The following is a 17,732-nucleotide window of genomic DNA, read 5'->3' as shown; positions in this document are numbered from 1 at the left end:
AGCTGTCTTCAGACCTCCAAAGAAACTTACTTAAACTTTAAGATGATTGTGGAATATGGTTTTCTCATCTTTCAAAACGCCTCGTGCATGATGGTGATTTCCTGTTCAGTTCTCCAAGATATGCCCTGCTTTTAATATACTTCAAGAAAATGTGATTCCCCCCCTCCCATTCATCTTTGGTAAAATGATTTGTAGACGGCAGACGGATAGCGCCATCCACAGGTAACAACAGAAACTGCTTTTGAATCAGCGGTCTCTCCTCATATAGTGAACTGCTTCAGCTTTTAGTTAACATTGCAAACATCCTGCTAATAACTTATAAAGAAAAGTATGACTCAAAATTGCTATGAATGCTTTATTTAGAATCTCTTGAGAATAACATTTAGGTTGCAAAAAAAAACCATGATTAATCATTAAAAAGTCAGGTCAGTATTGTCAGCTAAATCTCTGTCAAAATAAAGACAAAAAACAGAATTTTCTAGATTACAAAACATATTTTAGTCAAGCAGAAACACACTACAAACAAAATAGCAAATTTAATGTTGCCTCCATTGTAGAGCTGGGGTCAACACTTATATTTAAAAATAACATTCTGAATTAGAAAAAAAGCCTTATATTCAAATGAGCAGTGACAAATATATTCAATTACCATGCATGTGTTAGAAAAAATCATAAATTTTTCTCTTAAGCTTTTACATTATTGAATAACAACAAATCACCACAAACTTAAAATATCAAAATACTTAAATGAACCAGTGTCAGAATTTAAGCAAACCTCCAAAAATCTCATGGGTAGGAAAAAAAAAGACAGAAGTAAAGCAAACTGCATAGAAACTGCTGGGTTTCATTTCATTATTTTGCTGTATATTAAAAGTGAGAGGTGGTGCTTTGGGTAGTAGTGCTGGAGGAGAAGGTCATGCTGAAATTAGAGGAGTAATCTACACTGCCTCTACGGGATCCACTCCTGGAGCCGGCTCTTGACCCAGAGCGGGATCCTGGGTTAGAGACATTGTAAGGGCTGCTGATTCCCTTTGAGGAAATCGAGGAGGCTTGCAGCATCTTCATCCCATTACTTTCCTCCACCATGCAGCCATCCATGGCTTCCTTGTAAGAGATCTTCAGTTTGGTCTTAGGGCAGGTCAGATTCTTCTGGTGGCTCCTTGTGTCTTGAAGCTTCTGGGCCCCTTTACCATCCAACCAACCTCTGCTGATAGCCTCCTCGATGGTGATGCGACGTTCGGTGCCGGGCTCTATCAGGCCTCCTGTCAGGTACTGAAACTCCAAAAATCTTTGGCCAGCTTCATAAGGCAGCCATGCCTCCTTCACTGCTTCTGCTGCTGACATCCTTCTTTTAGTCTTCACATCCTCAAAGCCAACATAGGCTTTCTGTGCAGGTTTAAGCTTAGTGGCCATGCTGTCATCAATGATGCTGTGATGCACCGCGTCCTGCAAAGACAGTCTCTCTCCGGTGGCAGGATTGATAATGCCCCCTGTACATGCCTGGGCCTCCAGGAGCCTCTGGACTGTAAGAGTGTCAACAATGCCTCTTCGGTGTGCTTCAGGGATGGTGATTTTCTCCAAGGTCTCTGTGTCGAATATAGCCCCCACAGGGCTGTGGTCATCGAACATCTCAGGGGGAGATACAGTGATAGAAATACTGTTGAAGCGTTTACGGACGGTAGGAGAAGATGGTGCGGCCTGGGTGGGACTGCTGCAGGTGACCATGTCATCAACAGTGCTGGTTGAAATGGTCATCTCAATGGTGCTGGTTCTGCTTGTAATTTCATCAGCAAACTGGGTCAGGGTTAGTGTTCCAGCACGATACATATCCAACGACTTCTGGTTGATGATACCGCGGTCCAAGCAGTCTTGGATGTCATACTGGGTTCCTGTTTTCCTGTCCACTATAACCAAACGAGCCGAGCCGTCAGACCCCTTGATGGTTATTTCCTCCCACTCACACTCCTGCTCTGACAAGTCCAGGAAAGTGTCATAGTCGATTAGATCCCGATGGTAGGCCTCCCTCACCGACATCTCAAGCCCAGTGTCTGGATCGACGATCACAACTCTCCTCTTGCGAAGGACATTGGTACGGCTCTCCTGGGTTTTCTGCTTCTTCTTGTCTCTGAGAGGCAGGAGTATCAAGTCAGTTTTGCTATCTTTGATGCATCTGTCCTTCAACTGAAGATACGTCAGGTTATCCTTAGTATTAGGGTCGAAAAAACCTTTGGTGTCATCTCCTTCATAAGTCAGGATGTCATTCATCTCCTCATCAAAATATCCCCTTTTATAGGCAACTGAGACATCAATACGATGGCTCTCTTTGGGGTCAATAATCCCACCGCTGGCAATTTGGGCCTCAAGAAGACGGATTCCATGACCTTTCTCAATAAGATCTTTTTCAATAGCCTGGAAGAGGGAGACTGTCTTTCCTGTGTTTGGGTCTCTGTATCCAGTTACTGCTTTCTCTGCAGACAACAACTTGTTTTTAAACTCTTTTCCGATCAGCCCCCTCTTTGAGGCCTCCTCTACTGTCATGAAGACATTGTTGACTGGATCAACAATGAAACCAGAAGCAGCTTGGGCTTCAAGAAGCTCTAGGGTGGTTCCCCTCATGAGCAGACCGTCTTTCATCGCCTGATAGAAAGGCATTATCCGGTCATTGGCCTCATCGTAGATCCCTGCAATGCAGGCGGAGCCGTAGAGGTAGGACTTAAGCTTGTCTTCAATTTCTTTGGTGGTGAGTTCGCCTTGATTAAGCTTTTGCAAATCAGTTTCATCTATCAGTTCTGAATCCATGAGCTCTTTGATAGAGACTTCACCACGAAGACCCTTCACTGTCATAGGCGTTTCTGGTCCTCGGAGTAGAAGCAAACCAGAAACAGGTTCCACTGTGCACTTCCTCCTCAGCTCATTATAGCTTGTCTTCTCACTTGTTGCTGGATCCAGGTAGCAGGTGGGTTTTTTGTTCAAAGCTCTGTAAAGATCCTCATCAATGAGATTGCGGTCCAAGGCCAGATCTTTGGGAAGGTAGACACTCAGAACAGGGTCAATTATGCCTCCAACAGACTCTTGAGCTTGAAGCAGGCGGACAGCTGTGTCTTTGTCTACATGGCCCTGTTTGCAAGCCTGACCCAAGGACAACACTTTGCCAGTGTATGGATCTTTAAAGCCTGTACTCGCTGCTTCGGCTCTCACCAAGGTGTCTCTGTCTTCTGTGTCTACGATCCCTCTTGAACAGGCAGTATCCACAGGCATCTTCTCATTAAATGCGGGGTCAATGATGTAACCTGTTGCTGCTTGAGCTTCCAAGAGCATAAGGGCGCTCTCTGGACTGAGGAGGTTCTTGTTTTTCGCTTCAGTGAAGGGCATTTTTCCTTGGGAGCCTGTCGTCATGCCAGCGATGACTCCTGTACCCTTCAGACTAAGCTGGATGTCCACAGCTACCTCATCCACAGTCTTTTCTCCCTTCAGTAGCTGGTCTAAAGTGGCTTTACTTATTATGCCACAGTCACAAAGTTGGTGGGCAGTGACTTTGCGGCGCACTCCATCAAATATCAGCTTGGATGGATTAATCGTTGGGATCTTCTCATCAGTCTGGGTTTGCCTGCTAGTGGCGCAAGGTCTCTGCTGCAGCCTAAGAATCTCTCTCTCCAATGCATCTCTCTTGAGCGCCAGTTCTTTTGCCTCTTTTTCTGAGCTAAACAGACGACTCTTGTACCTCTCCTCGACGCTCTTTAACTCTCTCATGAGCCTCTCGATCTCATTCTTCAGAGAGAGCCTCTCTCGATCAAGATTGTCTCTGTCTGACTCACACTGCTTAATCTTGCCGTCCCTGAGCTCAAACTGGCTCTTCATGTAGTTGAAATCCTTGAGGACTGCGTTCTTTTCATCCTGCAGCCGCTGTTTGCTGCGAATCTCAGTCTCCAGTGTAATCTTGATGCGGTTGAGCTCTTCTTCTAGACGCTGCATGCGGGACTTGTCCTGCTCCAGCAGCTTAAGCTTGGATAGCAAACTGTCTCTCTCCAGCACTATCTCACTGAACTGGCTTTGGGACTGATGTACAATCATGGAAGTCTGGGAAGAAAAAAAAAAAAAAAAATTAATATCTGATCAGAAAAAGAAAGGTGATGCACAGAGCAAAGAGTGAAAACTGTGATTAATGAATCATTAAGTATAAAGGGGTTACTTTAGGAGCATGTTGTAAGCATAAAGTATTTCATTCATGGATAGTTAGTTTCTTGTTTGTTTGTTTGTTCAAGACCAACTGAATGTTTGAGGAAAAAACAAGCAGTTGTCATTTTGCATTGCACTGATTGATCATGGACATATGTATAGAGAGGTATGTCCTTATTAAATCAGTTAGTATTCATTGAGTATGAAGTGACTGTTATTGTTGTCAGTTTAGTCAAATTATGTGAAAAGTAATATGCTGAACATAAAGATGCATATCTCAGTAAAAGCATAGATAAGCAGATGAATTTCATGCAAAACTCTGAGAAATCACATGTCACAGACTACCTGAAACCGGGTTAGGGTTAGTCTTAATACATTTTTAACCATTCATGCAAAAGCAGGCAGGCAGTAAACAAGTGTTGTTGAATTATGTGGAGATGATCCTTCAATGCAACCAAAAGTACCTCAATAGATTGCTTTTTGATTTTGTCAATTTCCAGTTTAAGCTTTTCTCTCTCTCTGGTCAGGTCATTGATGAGAGTCTGGAGCTCCGCTGTCTTCTTGGTGCTACTTTGAAGCTGGACATGCATGGCCGAGATCTGACTGGCGCTTTCTCCATCGATAGCATCTTTGCTCAGTTTCAGCTCATCTCTCTCCTGTTTCACTGCCCTCAGCTCCTCCTCCAACCTCAGTCTCTCCTTTGTCAGGTTCTGTGTCAGAGTCTTCAGCTTCTCGATCTCAGTGGTGTATTCATTAAGCTGGCGGCTCTTTTCCTCTATGGTCTTATAAAGGCTCTCGTTACGTTGGTTAAGTTCACGTACTCGATTCTCTTCCTGCTGGAGTTTCTGTTTGAGTGCCCTCAGCTCGGCTGTGACAGCTGCCAGTTCATCCTTGGTGACTCTATGATCCCTTAGACTCTTGTCCAGAGCGGCCTGGAGGGCGCTGACATCTTGTTCATACTTCCTCCCAGAGTTGGATGCCTCTATCTGGATAGATTTCAGTGTGCTAATTGTGGTGGTGTGCTCTCTGCAAGTGTGTGTCATCCTCTCCAACTCTGCCTCCATTCTCTTTCTACGTGTGAACTCCTCCTGTGTTGCCTTCTTCTGTTTTTCCAACTCAGCTTCCAGTCTATCCAGAGATCCCTGAAGTTCCCGGATGCGGCTCTGCAGCCTGGAAGAACTCTGCTCGGCCTTGTTTTTCTCACTCGTCTGCTTCTCCAGCTCTACTCGAGTGATGCGGATCTCCTGCTCGGACACTTTAAGCATGTTGATTTCCTCCAGATGTGATGTGTTCTTTGCCTTCAGATCTGCCTCAGCCTGCCTCAGGCGATTGATTTCTAATTCCATAGCTCTCCTCTTCTTCCCCTCCTCCTCCAGGTTGAATGTCAGTACGCTGATCTCTCTGGACTTTTCCTGATTACTTTTGGTGGCTTCCTTTAGTTTGATCTCATCATCTCCTTTCTGATTCATGAGCGTTCTCAGCTTAACCTCCAACTCGCTGCGAATCCTTGTCTCTTGTGTCACTGATGCCCTCTGCTGGCTGACCTCTTGCTCTGCTCTGCTCCTCTGCTCTTCTGTGTGAGCAATGGACTGCCTCATTCTCATCAGCTCCTGCTCCAGATCTCTCTTTTCAGCAGTCAGTCTTTCAATCCTTAGTCTCAGCTCTGTGGTGTCCTCTTCTTTCTGTTGTGAGGCTTTCAGGATGGTGGTCTTGGTAACGTGGATCTCTGTCTCGTATGTCTGCTTAAGTTGATTAATCTCCTGGGTGCACTGTGTTCTTACCTTTGAAATATCTGACTCAGCGTTTCTTCGGCGTGTCGCTTCCTCCTCCATCAGTATCTTCATCCTCTCCAGTTCACGTTCCTTGTCCTTCACAGTTTTTTCAAGGTCAATCTTTGCCCAGTTGAGCTCTTCCAGCTCCTTCTGTCTGCGACGCACCGCTGCCTCATATTCTTCTTGCTGACTTGTGTAGCGTTCCTCTGCCAACCTTCTTTTTCTTTTCTCCTCCTCCAGCTGGTACTTAATGCGTGTCAGCTGGTCATTAAGATCTTGGAGCTGGTTGTTTGTGCTGTCCAGGTTTTCCTTGGTAGCATTAACTTGCATGACTGTGGTTCTCTTGACTTCCTCCATAGAAATGAGCTGATTTTTGGATTCACTGAGCTCCAACTTGTAGCGGGACAAATCATCCTCCAGGGCCTTGTTTTTCTGGTTGCGATCTTGGAGGTCTTCCCTCAGACGCCTCAGTTCCTCCTCCAGCATCTCGATCTTGGTGTTCCTGATCTGAAAAGAGCCATGACAAAAACAGAAGCTACGGTCAGATTTGTAATCTTTTGGTTCATTTAGCTCCAGTTCATGTTGCACTTTATTTAACAATCATGGGATTGTATGCTCATATCAATATGATCCTAAAAGGTGTGATCCAAATCTTCCATCTACCTTCAGTTCCTCCATGTTCTTGAGCAGCTCCCCAAGAAACTTGTAGTAGTCACTGGAGCGGGTAAGCAGTTCAATGTAGTTGGACTGGATGTCAGCCGCCTGATGGAGATCAAATAATTGGATTAATACTGATGTAAAATGTCGATGAGCTCATTACGTACCAGTGTGATCTTTAAAATATCAAATGAAGGGATTAACCTTTAAACATACTGTGTTAGCTTCACCATAACATTTATGTGAATGAAAGGAGAGAGATCACTCATACCTCTTGTCTGACTACAGAGGCTGGGGACTGAAGCATTGTTCTCTTGATCGGAATGTTAAGAAGAGTTTCCAGGCCTGAACTGTACGAAGCCAGCTGCAGCTCATAGTCCTGAAAGTATAATAAAATACAGACTTTATTAGACTTTGTTAAAATGATTTCTTGTGCCCATAAACATGGTAATATGTCTGAATATAAATTATGTATAGAAATACAAAGAAAACAATGCATATTAATTGGCTACATACCTTTATGGAGGCTGCACAGGTGTCTGCGTTTTTCTGCACGTCCTCTACTTTCTCCTTCTTTCCCTTGATTTCTGTGTGAAGTGCCTGTGTGGTATACAAAGGATGGGAGACATTAAATTCCCTGATTCAATGCTTATTTAGTTTATATGTGTAAGTTATATTGGTTTAAGTATGAAGTTTATTTCAATGAAGTTTATTTTATTCATTGACACAAAAAACAACAACAAACATGCAAAAATCTCAAATCTTGAATGTGACCTCAAACTGCCTAGTCTCTTTTTCTTTAAAGAAATAATCAAGACAAAAATATGACACAATACTAGAAAAAACATTGTTTGGATTAATTTTCTTTCGATTCAAAGTCAAATAAGTTGAGTTGACATTTAAAGTATGTGTTGACAAAGAAAGAAATGCGTGCCTTCTGTTGGTTGAGGTGGTCCATTAGAGTCTGGATATCGTTGAGCTTAACCATCTGCAGGGTGTCCTGGCGCTTCCTGGCATTGTCTACCCACTGCTCCAGGGAAGTGCTGCTTTGCTGATAATGTTTCAGCTGTTTCTCCTGCTTCTCCAGATCCCACACTCTAGGGAAGGAAAAGGTGGGAGGCAGAGGAAGGGATGACAGGATGTTTACAGTGTTGTTACCGGCAGTGGTCTATTAAGGAAATGGAAAATATTCACAGGTATTGGAGGAAAAGAGTGTACGTGTACAGACTACCCTACCTGCTGTCAATCTGGGTTTGGATGCGGCGCCAACGGTCGGACATCTGACCCACCAGATCTGAGTACTTGGACAGGTCTACATCGCACTTGTGGAAGGAATCTGAGATTTGACCGTTCCATTGTATAGCTCTAGACAGGTCGGACTCCATGGCTGTCAACAGGTCTCTTTTTAGCTCCAGATCACTCTTCATTTGCTTTTATAAAGAATCACAAAATATATACTATGTATTAACATCCCATTCAATACTGATTTAGATCTGCAGGCAGATGCTGTGCTGATGCATACATAACGGGATTCTGACATTATTGTACATAAATAATACAGTGATTAATGAGGTTACAACTTCAACAGTTAGAACACCTATCTCAAAGCAAACTCAAACCTCATGGTCTACATCAGCAAATTAAGTTGGCCATTAGCTATTCAATTATTTAATTACAAGTAAAAGCCTTGCATTGAAAAAGTATTCAAGTAAGCAGGATTTACTTAAAAGGTATCTAAATACATTAACTCAATGCATATTGTGCAAAATAACTAGTATTTATAAATGACTGTAATACAGAAACATAATGGATATCAAAATGTGTTGGTTTCTTTTTAGTGATGTTGCAGATTTTCCCTAATTAGTTTTCTTTTGCATTCATTTTCAACTGTCCGTTGCATTAAATGAGCTCATCACACATACGATGTATTAAGGTACATTGTTTTGCTAAATGCTGCTTAAGGACTGATGGCAAAGACTCAATCACTGTTTCCTAGATAAGAAATGAATTTTGAAAGTTTATTTTCATCAAGTTGCTCAGTACATTTTGCATTTTGATGCATAGGGCTTGAAAGTGGAAGTGACTGAACAGATAAGTTTAAACATAATACTGAAGTTGTGTCAAACCTTTAGAGTGCTCCGATAGTTCTCCACCTCACGAAGGTCCAGGGAGGAGGTCTCCTTCTCTGTCAGCCGGGCCTCGTGGACTTTGATGATATCTTCAGCCTGGAGAAGGCTTTGAAGTAAGCTCTTAAGAGCTGACAGCCTGTTCAGGACACAAGGCCATTTCGTTTAATACAGTATCTACATTTGATGATGAAATATGATATCCCATTACATACAAAGTAAATCTTGATGTTGCTACAACCGCAGGTACTAGAAGTAACGTTTTATGTACAGAATTCAATCACTGCTAGACAACAAAAGGGCATGTGATTAGATTAAATTGACATACCTTTGAGTGTAGGCTGAGTAGAGACCCTGGAGGCCTACAAGCTTTTGGTTGATGATTTCCAGTTCAGTGCGGAGAAACTTGGCTTGCTCGGAGTCGGCTGGTAAACCTTCCAGTTGCTTTATTATCTTTTCTCTAAGGCGCAGGTACTCGTCATGAATGGAGTCCAAATCTTGGTGCACAGTCTAGATAGCGTAAAGTCACAAAAAGTTTAATTCAACATGTGCTGATGTTTCTTAATGTCTTTGAAACAGAGTTTAAAAGTTTAGCTAGGGACTTTTTACAAAGTGCTATTTATGATATAAACTTATTAGTATTTTTCTTTTGGTAATATATATGTATATTCAACGTTTCATTCTTCCAGTAGTTGCAATATTTTGCAGCGAAGAAAAATTCTCACTTGACGCTAGATTGTCTACTAAATTAAAAGATAAGTACCTGAAGCTTCTGGATGTGCACTGTGCACTCGTGCACACTGTTCTCGCCGAGGGGAATGTGCAGATGACTGGTGAGACCAGACTCTGCCAGCTCCAGCCTGCGACGGATCTCTTGCAGACTGCTGAGCAGGCTGAGGCTGAGGGTAGAGGTCGGTGGGGTGGGAGGCTTGGTGGTAACCTTGACCTCAGTTGTCTCGACGACAGTTTCCTGCTTGCAGGGTTCAGGCTTGGAGGGTTTAGGCTTCGCCCCTTCATCTCCTTTATTTGTTGGTGAAAATATGGAGAATATCGTTTAATATCAGATACAAACAGCAGGATTTGAAATGATTTAGTGAACTGACAGTTAAGGGATAAGGTGAAGGGAGTTTGAACTCACTGTAAGCAGGCAGCTGGATTATCAGTGTGTCATAGTGGTTCTGGGCTTTGTCAAAGTAGCCCTGGATGTTCATCTTGTCATCTTCCCCGAACAGATCAGAGCCTTGGCTGGTATGCTGGAACTCTTGGTAGTGAGTCTCCAGTCTTTTGATGATGCTGCGGTACTCCTCTGGTCGCATTTTTGACAGCTGCAAGACAACAGAGAGGGAAGGAAAAAACACAGGAAGTAAGCAAACTAATGCAGACCATGTTTCAGAAACGAAATCTAGAAAAGCTTAACATACAATTCAATTTAGCACTCAGCAAACGCTTTTGTAAAAAGACGTTAATTGCACTCTTTGTGATTACTTACCATGCTGAGTGTGAGGGAGTTGATGTAGTTGATGTCTTTGACACAATACTGCCACGAGATGAGACTCCTGATGTTGATGTAGAGCTGATTCCAGATACCCATGATTGCTTCATAATACTGCTCATTCCTGGTGAACAGCACAAGCCATTTATCACTCTTAGTGCTAACACAAAACTATGCAAACGCCACACGATAAACAAAAGAGACAGTGTGTTGTGAACATTTTTTTTTTATCTGCTTTGGCTGACACATTTTGAACAGTCCCATCTTAACTTGAGCTTGGTTAATCTACAATGACTGAATGTTTCCTACTTGTTGGCGAGGCCGATGCTGAGCGGGTTTGGTGGGGGGATCAGCAGACACACAGAGGGAATCAACATGTCCAGACCTCCGGGTCCTGTCACAAGCCATTTACTGCGCTGCGAGTTATCCTTCAGGATGCCCTCGTTCCCTTTGAAAATTCCTTTCTGTAACACAAATTGGACATATCAGAAAATATTTGCGATATTTAGGACTTTACATTTAATGCTTAATATTCTGTGCTTATGTTTGTGTATTTGCGTGCGTGTATGTGACAGAGGGAGCAGGCATATAACACACCTGGTCTTGTTTGAAGTCACACAAGGCCTGGACCATCACAGGGCTGCTGCTCTTCTCCTCAGGGTTGCGCGGTTTCAGCCTTACAATGGACTTTGATTTGTTGACCAGACTTTGGACCTGCCTCTTCTGCTCAATGATACGCTCCTTCTCTTTCTGTGAACATCCAAGAAATCAGTCCTATTTTAAATATGCCACTGTAACCTGGAGCTACCATTACAGTTAAAAAACAAAACTTTAGAAACATGAAACCAGACACACATTACCATTCCACTAAGCCTTTGAAAAGAACTGGCCAAACTTGTTCACCAGACATGCAAATTGTTTTCACCCAGGTCACAGAACATATTTGGTGGTTTAAACCTGCAGAGAAACATGCATTTCCTGGACTTATGATAGTGAAATGCTACCTCCAGGTTTTTCAGGAGCTCAGTGAGATTTTCCAGTGGAGTGTTCTTGTCGCAGGTGAACTTGCTTCGGATGGCCTCATGTTCCTTCTGCAGCTTTGCATAGGTCTCATTGGCATCTTTGAAAAACTGAAAATGACAGCAAAAATGTTTTAGAAAGTGGTCGCATGAAAACAAAAGTGGCTCTGTTTAGATAAGGGAAAAATCTGGTCTGAGCACTTACTTGGCTGTAGGCAGAATTCTCCTTTAAATGCATAGAAATACACTTGGTGATCTGGAGAAGCCAACTCCACTGGGTCTGCAGAGTGTCCATGTAGGCCTGTGGGCACATTCAGTCATCAGTACAAAACCACTGAATCATTTGTTGTCTTGCGTTGCATCAAACCCAAAAAACTAAGGGTCTTACTTCAATCTTATCTGAGGCGGGATGGTTGTTGTTCAGGAGTCCATCCGCTTTCGTCTTCAGCTTGTTCAGATCTTTTTCTTTCTCTTCCAGGTCCCTCATCAGACCCTAAAGAGATCCAGAACAGACAGTTAGGGATCCAGCAGGATAGAGCCATCACACCGAACTCAGATTTTAGCAGTACAATTAATTAAAACACAATCGCTTCAGCAAAGGATCCTTACTGAGTAGCTCTCTTGTTTCTTAGGGATGTACTGATCGATGTTCTTGTCTCCCCAGTCAAAAACCAGCTCCTCCTCCTCCCTCTCATTCACCCACATGATGGCTCGGGAGATCTCCTCGATGATGCTCTGAAGCTCACGCAGCTGATGCACACGGCTGTTTGAAATTTTCTAAAGCAGAAGTTAAATTTAGGAATTAGAAAAAAAGTAACAGAAGCTAGAGAAAACACATCTGCTGGTTAAATAAAAAAAGCTAGAGTTGGGATATACCTGAAGACTGTCCCATTCTTGTTCCAGTATTGAGAGATTGTACTTGTCAGACCTTGAATGCTAAAAGAAATAGAGTTCGTTTTTTTTTCATTTTATTTCAAATAATATGAGTGCAGATTATTTCATTTTTAATAAACAACACATCTCAAACCAATCATTAGGCTTAAACATTTTAAACTAAAGACATCTTCAAAGAGCTAAAGAATCAAGGAAACAGTGAATAGAAGACGACTTACCAGTTCGTCTCTGGCTCGGTCTACTTCCTGACTTCTCTGGATGGAGCTGTGGGTTTTGTTGTGGCTCATGATTTGCTTATCAATGGCTTCGGCATCATCACCAAATGGAGCGGTCTCAATCATGCGCTACAAGAATACAGAATCATATTTGTAACATGTGTATTTTAGAAAACCACTACTTCCCTCACAAAAAAAAATCAGATACAAGTTTAGTTGAAGGAAAATAACACATAGAATATAAAGGAGTTTTTAAGGAAGTATACTGTATATATACAAATACAAAGTTTCTCTTTTAATTATCAACAAACTCCAGAAAGGCAAAAATCAAAAGGTCTTGGGACCTAAAGCCATTTGTTCTTTCCAATACAAAACTTTAAAAACAAGTTACAAACATATGATTTATTTTCGTTTTACTTGTTTTCTTTCTTTTTTTAAAAAAAAAAAGCTCCTTAACACCTGGGCAGAGTGAATAGTGAGTTTGGAGTTTTGGTTTGCTGGCTATATTCAGCTTTAAAATAACAAATAGTTAGCCTTTAGTTGAACCATGATGCCCTTGTTTGTTGAATTGTAGGAGCTTGTCACCATTTTTTTAGTTTCCAGGCTGTAAACTTACTGCATTTTTTTCCATTCAGGAAATACTTTGATCGACTTATACTTTTATTTATTTATAAGATTAGAAAAAGGGCAACATCCTGTCTGTATTCTTAGTGTAAAATGATTTTGAATCCAAGCTACACAATTCCCTCCCTTCTATCATTTTCCAGAATTTAAATCTATCTCCGTCCCTACTTTGTCCACTAGGTGTCAGCAAATAATCATGTTCACTGTCAGCAGGAAACAATCCCAACTATTCCCCCCTTGTCTGCAGCCCTCAGCAGTGATAAGCTCTCTGCCAGTAAGTCAACATCAGCCGGTCCCTCCTGCTCTTTACGTGCATTTTTTTTCTCTCCCTCTTGCCCTCCTTTTTTCAAGACTTTTGTTCTCTCACCACTCCCCTTCCGTCCATGGTTACTTGGCAGAGGATACACACAACAAATCTGTCAGGAGACTTTCGACTGTGAAGTTAATGTGTGGGGGAGAAAGGTCAACAAAGTTATGTAAAGCTCAGTAGGACTGTAGGTACAATGGCAGACAGTGTAATCAGCTGAACACAGACAGAGGTCGGTAATGGCAGGTTTTCAAATGACATGTTTATGGATTTTGAGCTTAAAAATATAAAAAATATCTTAAGTAGAATGACTGATACACAGAATTATATGAAGAAATGTTTCTACATTACATGACACGGGGAAAGCGAATGACAAAATAAGAAGGGTGAAGCTTGAAGTGTTGACAGAATGACAGGGTGTGTTTTTTAGTTGGGTGGGAGGGTTGGGGAGGTAGACTGCTGAAGGGCGTTTTTTTTCCCATGAGCATGTTAGAAATCTGCTGAACGGCCCCGTCCCAAAACAAGTGAGTCAGTACAGTGTCAGATATCACGCTCCTTTACTTCTACTTTTCTTTCTGCTTCAACCAAGTCTCTATCTGCTTCCCTTTCTGTCTCTCTCTCTCTCCCTCTCTCTCTCTCTCTCTCTGTTTCTCATATGGCCAAGCTCTTTCCTCTTCTTTGTTTCAATCCCTCTTCACCTCTCTTGGCCTCTTTTCACTCATGGAACAGGTTTGGCAGCATGGCCAGATGGTATCAGTTACAGGAGGTCAGAGTACGTGATAGTGTAAGTACTACCCCCCCTCCCCCTCCCCACGCCCAGTCACGTAAAAAAATGGTGCACCTTAGCGCAACATATACAGGCATGCACACACATGCAGATGCGACCATTCACACTGCTCCAACAGGTTTGAAGTGTTGTATCACAGTCAGACAAGTGTGCAGATGCTAATAATAAGTCAGTATTAGAATATGACAACATACAGATTGGCATTCATTTACCAAACTGTAACGTGTATCAACTTAGTGAAATAGTTCTTATTGCTATACTGTTTTCAGCATATCGTGTGTGTTTGTTTTGTTTTTACATTTGCTTCTAAAGATATGAAAACCTCACCTTCTGTTGTGCAATCCAGGCCATAGCATCATTAAAGACCCTGCCCCCGTCAAGGGAGCCCACGCTACCCCTGTTCCGTCGTGTGGTCATACCACCCAGTAGCTGCTGTTGGATGGAGGCATGCATGTGCTGGAACTGGTCTAAGCTGATTGAGACGAACAAAAAAAAAAGAGGAAAATACTTTTGAATCTTTCAAGAGGAATCAAAGCTCAACTTCAAAGAGCTCCACATGGTCAAAAACAGCTAAAGGAGAAGAATTGTCCTGTCCGAAATTCCATATCTGTTTATAGTTATGGTTTAACACTAAAATAGGATTCAGACGTTGCTCAACCAAAAGCACATTTTGCAAATGTAGTTAATATACCCATGCTAAAACTGTAGGCAGGTGTAGTCAAATACATATACAGTCATGAATGAACCTTTGGAAAGACAGCAAACAAACAAACAAACACACACAGACACACACACACACACACACACACACACACGCACATGCACACACACAGACACACACACACACAGACACACAGACACACACACACTGCACATTGTCTTACTTTCTGCCCACATCGTTGGGTATACGCAACTGCTGCAGCTCTCTGCCACAGACCCTCATATGGTCCATGGATTCTGCAGCCATGTTCAAAAACTTTTCTCCCTCTGCTGCCGGACCTCCCTAAAAAAACCACAGAGTACAGATATATTCTAAATGATGCATTATTTTCCTGAGGACAGTATCTGCGTATATCTACATTTGATATCAGTATTTTTCAGTGTAAACTTTTGAGCTATACTTACACCCTGAAGAACCATTTTTGCCCGCTGCAGGTACTCCTGACACTGGCCTGTTAGAAACATCGCCTTTTGCTGAATAGCCTGTACACTACAAAAGAGAAAAGATCATTCAGGCTCGTATACAGCTTTAAGTAATATTCATTTGTTAACTATGCTTAAAAACATGTAGGTGACACTCTTTGGTAGTTAATTAGAAAGAAATCAGATTTTACAATAAAAAAATGTCATCATTTAAAAGTGTTGATATGCAGGTAAATGTTTTTGTTTTAAATAACTTTTTACCATGGCTTCAGGTAACTAATAATGCTTACTCAATTTAACAGAAATTGATGTTTAAACAGATGAAACTTCCTTTAAAGCTAAATCATCCCTGTATTTGTGTAGAATGTGTGGAAATCAAATAAAGCAGATTTTTATTATTCTTAAAAAAAAAAAAAAAAATCCTCTATCATTGTTTGTGAAGGTCATGCTATAGGATGTTTGGGGAATGGGTCACCAAAGGGTCACCACTACAAAAACTAGGTTAACCAACAAATCTTCAGCTCTGGACTTTCTCCTCTTAAAGCGCTTGAAACTCATCCATACATCTTAATATGATTTCTCTATAGTCTCCTTAAGTTTGACTTTGTTCAACATGAGTTAAGCAGTTTTGAGAGGACTCTTGGGGAAAAAAAGGAAGTAGTTTGGAAGCTCTTGCAACAGAGACCTCACTGCTTCAACATTAACACTGACATCATAGTGAATGATAGTAGTGGGAGGACATTTAGGGGTGTGTGCAAATATTTCTTCCATTAACAGGCTACAGGCAAGGAGGGTTACAATGAGGGTCACCTGGAAACACATTGCCTATTGTGAAAAACAAAAAAAGAAAATATTTTAAAAGGGTCTGGGATGAATTTGGACTGATAAGAGAACAGTTTTATGTTCTTGTACGTAGCCCAACATCACTTGAGCTACAGCCTAGAGCTTATAATATTAACTACTTTCCTGCATTCCTGAACGTATCTTTCGGTTTCAATCAGCTCAAATTGCCACAGAGGCTTCTTGATGTCAACGCATTGGTATTTTATATCTATATTTTTTTTAGCTTTGTAAATGTTCTACTTGTAATTGTACGTTTCTACGTCACGGACTACACGTAGCCTACATTTAACGGTTAATTGAAGCACAGTAAAGACTCGTTAAAAAGTAACAGGTGTTTTTCTTCCTCTTACCTTATTCCACCACCTCCGCCTCCACTCACGCTAACGTGCACCTTCTGTCCGCCGCCCCCCCCTCCGTGCATGGAGGACCTGGAGAAGGTGGTGTAGGTGTATCCGCCTTCACCTCCCTGGTAGTCTCCATGAAAGCCGTTTCCACCGACAAAAACGTCGTTTCTCAAACTCGGACTCGCCAAATCCGGCCGCGAGTTACTTCTCGGCCCCATTTGAGCCAACCTTGGGTTGGAGCCGTACGTACTCATGTTTGCAAATGTTCTTTCAAAGTCTTTTTTTTTTGTTAATTTAAGTCGTCTGCTCTGCTGTCCAGACAGAGGACAGAGCGCGACTCTCCCCTCCCCGTCTCCTGTTACGCAGATAGTGCTGCTCTGCTGTGAATAGACGGAAGCGGGGCTCTTTTGGAGAGAAACCACACCTTTCTGTGTTTATGAGTCGCTCCTGTGCTCTCTCGGCCCGTGTGAGAAGATTAGTCAATTTACACTGGAAAATCCAAAGGGGAGTTATGTTGCAATCAATACTTGGAATGATCAGTTGTTTTTGGATGAAATAGCTACAACATGTGTTATAACCTGTTGTACGAGACTCAGAGGTGAAGGAGGTTACTTAGATTAGGAGTTTAGCTTATTTTACTATTTAAGCATTTTCTGCCACGTTCAAACCAAGCACTACAAATTAAATAAAAAGGCTTTAGCCTATAATAAAAAGGTGGAAAACTTGAGTCTTGCTGTGTTATTGCGAGCTAATAAGCTATAAATATTATGATATAAGGTGTAGCCTACAGATGTACATTAATGCTAATGATTTAAATGTAAAAGTTAAATATATACACACACACACACACACACACATATATACATATATATATACTGTATACAATGTAGATGGTCTGCAGTAAAGTGTGGACATGCAGGAATTAGCAAGTAGGCAATAAAATGTGTTGCTTGGAAACAGTCAAGTCCCAAAACAGCTAAATCTTGCTCCAGTAAAGTGAAACAAGTTGTGTTGGAGCAAAGTGAGTGGTTTAAAAAAAAAAGAACACAAGAATCTATTTTTTTCTCATTCACTTTTATTTATTAATGCTTTTTCTTGTACAACAGCACTTCTTCTCCTGTGATTTATTTCTTAAATGAGCCTAAAGATTAAACTTTGTTGGGAATAACATCCAACTCGACAGCCAAAAACTACAACCATGCCTTTTCCTGTTATTACATTTAGCTTTTTATTATTTGTATTGCTAATGCAAGTTTGGCAAGGGGACAAGAGTTCAGATATTGCCTCTTTATTAATATTGGCACATCCACAGTGTTGTGGATCATTGTATTTT

General features: G+C 41.7%; 1 protein-coding gene across 2 annotated transcripts; it reads right to left on the bottom strand.

The window, feature by feature from the left end:
- Positions 1 to 341: 341 nt before the first annotated feature.
- On the bottom strand, positions 342 to 16,767 carry dspa (desmoplakin a). 2 transcript variants are annotated; one of them, XM_020635242.3, is made up of 24 exons: positions 16,406 to 16,767; positions 15,195 to 15,279; positions 14,954 to 15,072; positions 14,397 to 14,541; positions 12,355 to 12,480; positions 12,119 to 12,178; positions 11,852 to 12,019; positions 11,631 to 11,735; positions 11,448 to 11,543; positions 11,228 to 11,353; positions 10,821 to 10,973; positions 10,533 to 10,687; positions 10,221 to 10,347; positions 9,870 to 10,056; positions 9,495 to 9,751; positions 9,060 to 9,241; positions 8,732 to 8,870; positions 7,842 to 8,035; positions 7,540 to 7,702; positions 7,122 to 7,205; positions 6,877 to 6,984; positions 6,612 to 6,710; positions 4,641 to 6,455; positions 342 to 4,077 (listed from the first exon to the last, which is right to left on the bottom strand). In XM_020635242.3, the coding sequence occupies exons 1-24, from the start codon at positions 16,651 to 16,653 to the stop codon at positions 868 to 870; spliced, it is 8,151 nt and encodes a 2,716-aa protein (XP_020490898.3). In that variant the 5' UTR covers positions 16,654 to 16,767; the 3' UTR covers positions 342 to 867. The 2 variants fall into 2 exon arrangements, with proteins under 2 accessions (XP_020490898.3, XP_065810166.1); XM_065954094.1 differs by having other exon boundaries at positions 5,958 to 6,455; positions 16,406 to 16,765.
- Positions 16,768 to 17,732: the final 965 nt, after the last annotated feature.

Source organism: Labrus bergylta, chromosome 4 (assembly GCF_963930695.1).
Source record: "Labrus bergylta chromosome 4, fLabBer1.1, whole genome shotgun sequence".
Classification (NCBI taxonomy): domain Eukaryota; kingdom Metazoa; phylum Chordata; class Actinopteri; order Labriformes; family Labridae; genus Labrus; species Labrus bergylta.
Note: the sequence above shows the minus strand (reverse complement) of the source record. Positions and strands in the feature narration are given on the sequence as shown.

Coding starts and splice junctions, on each gene's coding strand:
- dspa (XM_020635242.3), bottom strand. CDS start 16,653: ATGAGTACGTACGGCTCCAACCCAAGGTTGGCTCAAATGGGGCCGAGA. Junction 7,703..7,841: donor CAAACCCAGATTGACAGCAG/GTAGGGTAGTCT, acceptor TTCCTTCCCTAG/AGTGTGGGATCTGGAGAAGC. Junction 6,711..6,876: donor CCTCTGTAGTCAGACAAGAG/GTATGAGTGATC, acceptor GATCTCCATCAG/GCGGCTGACATCCAGTCCAA.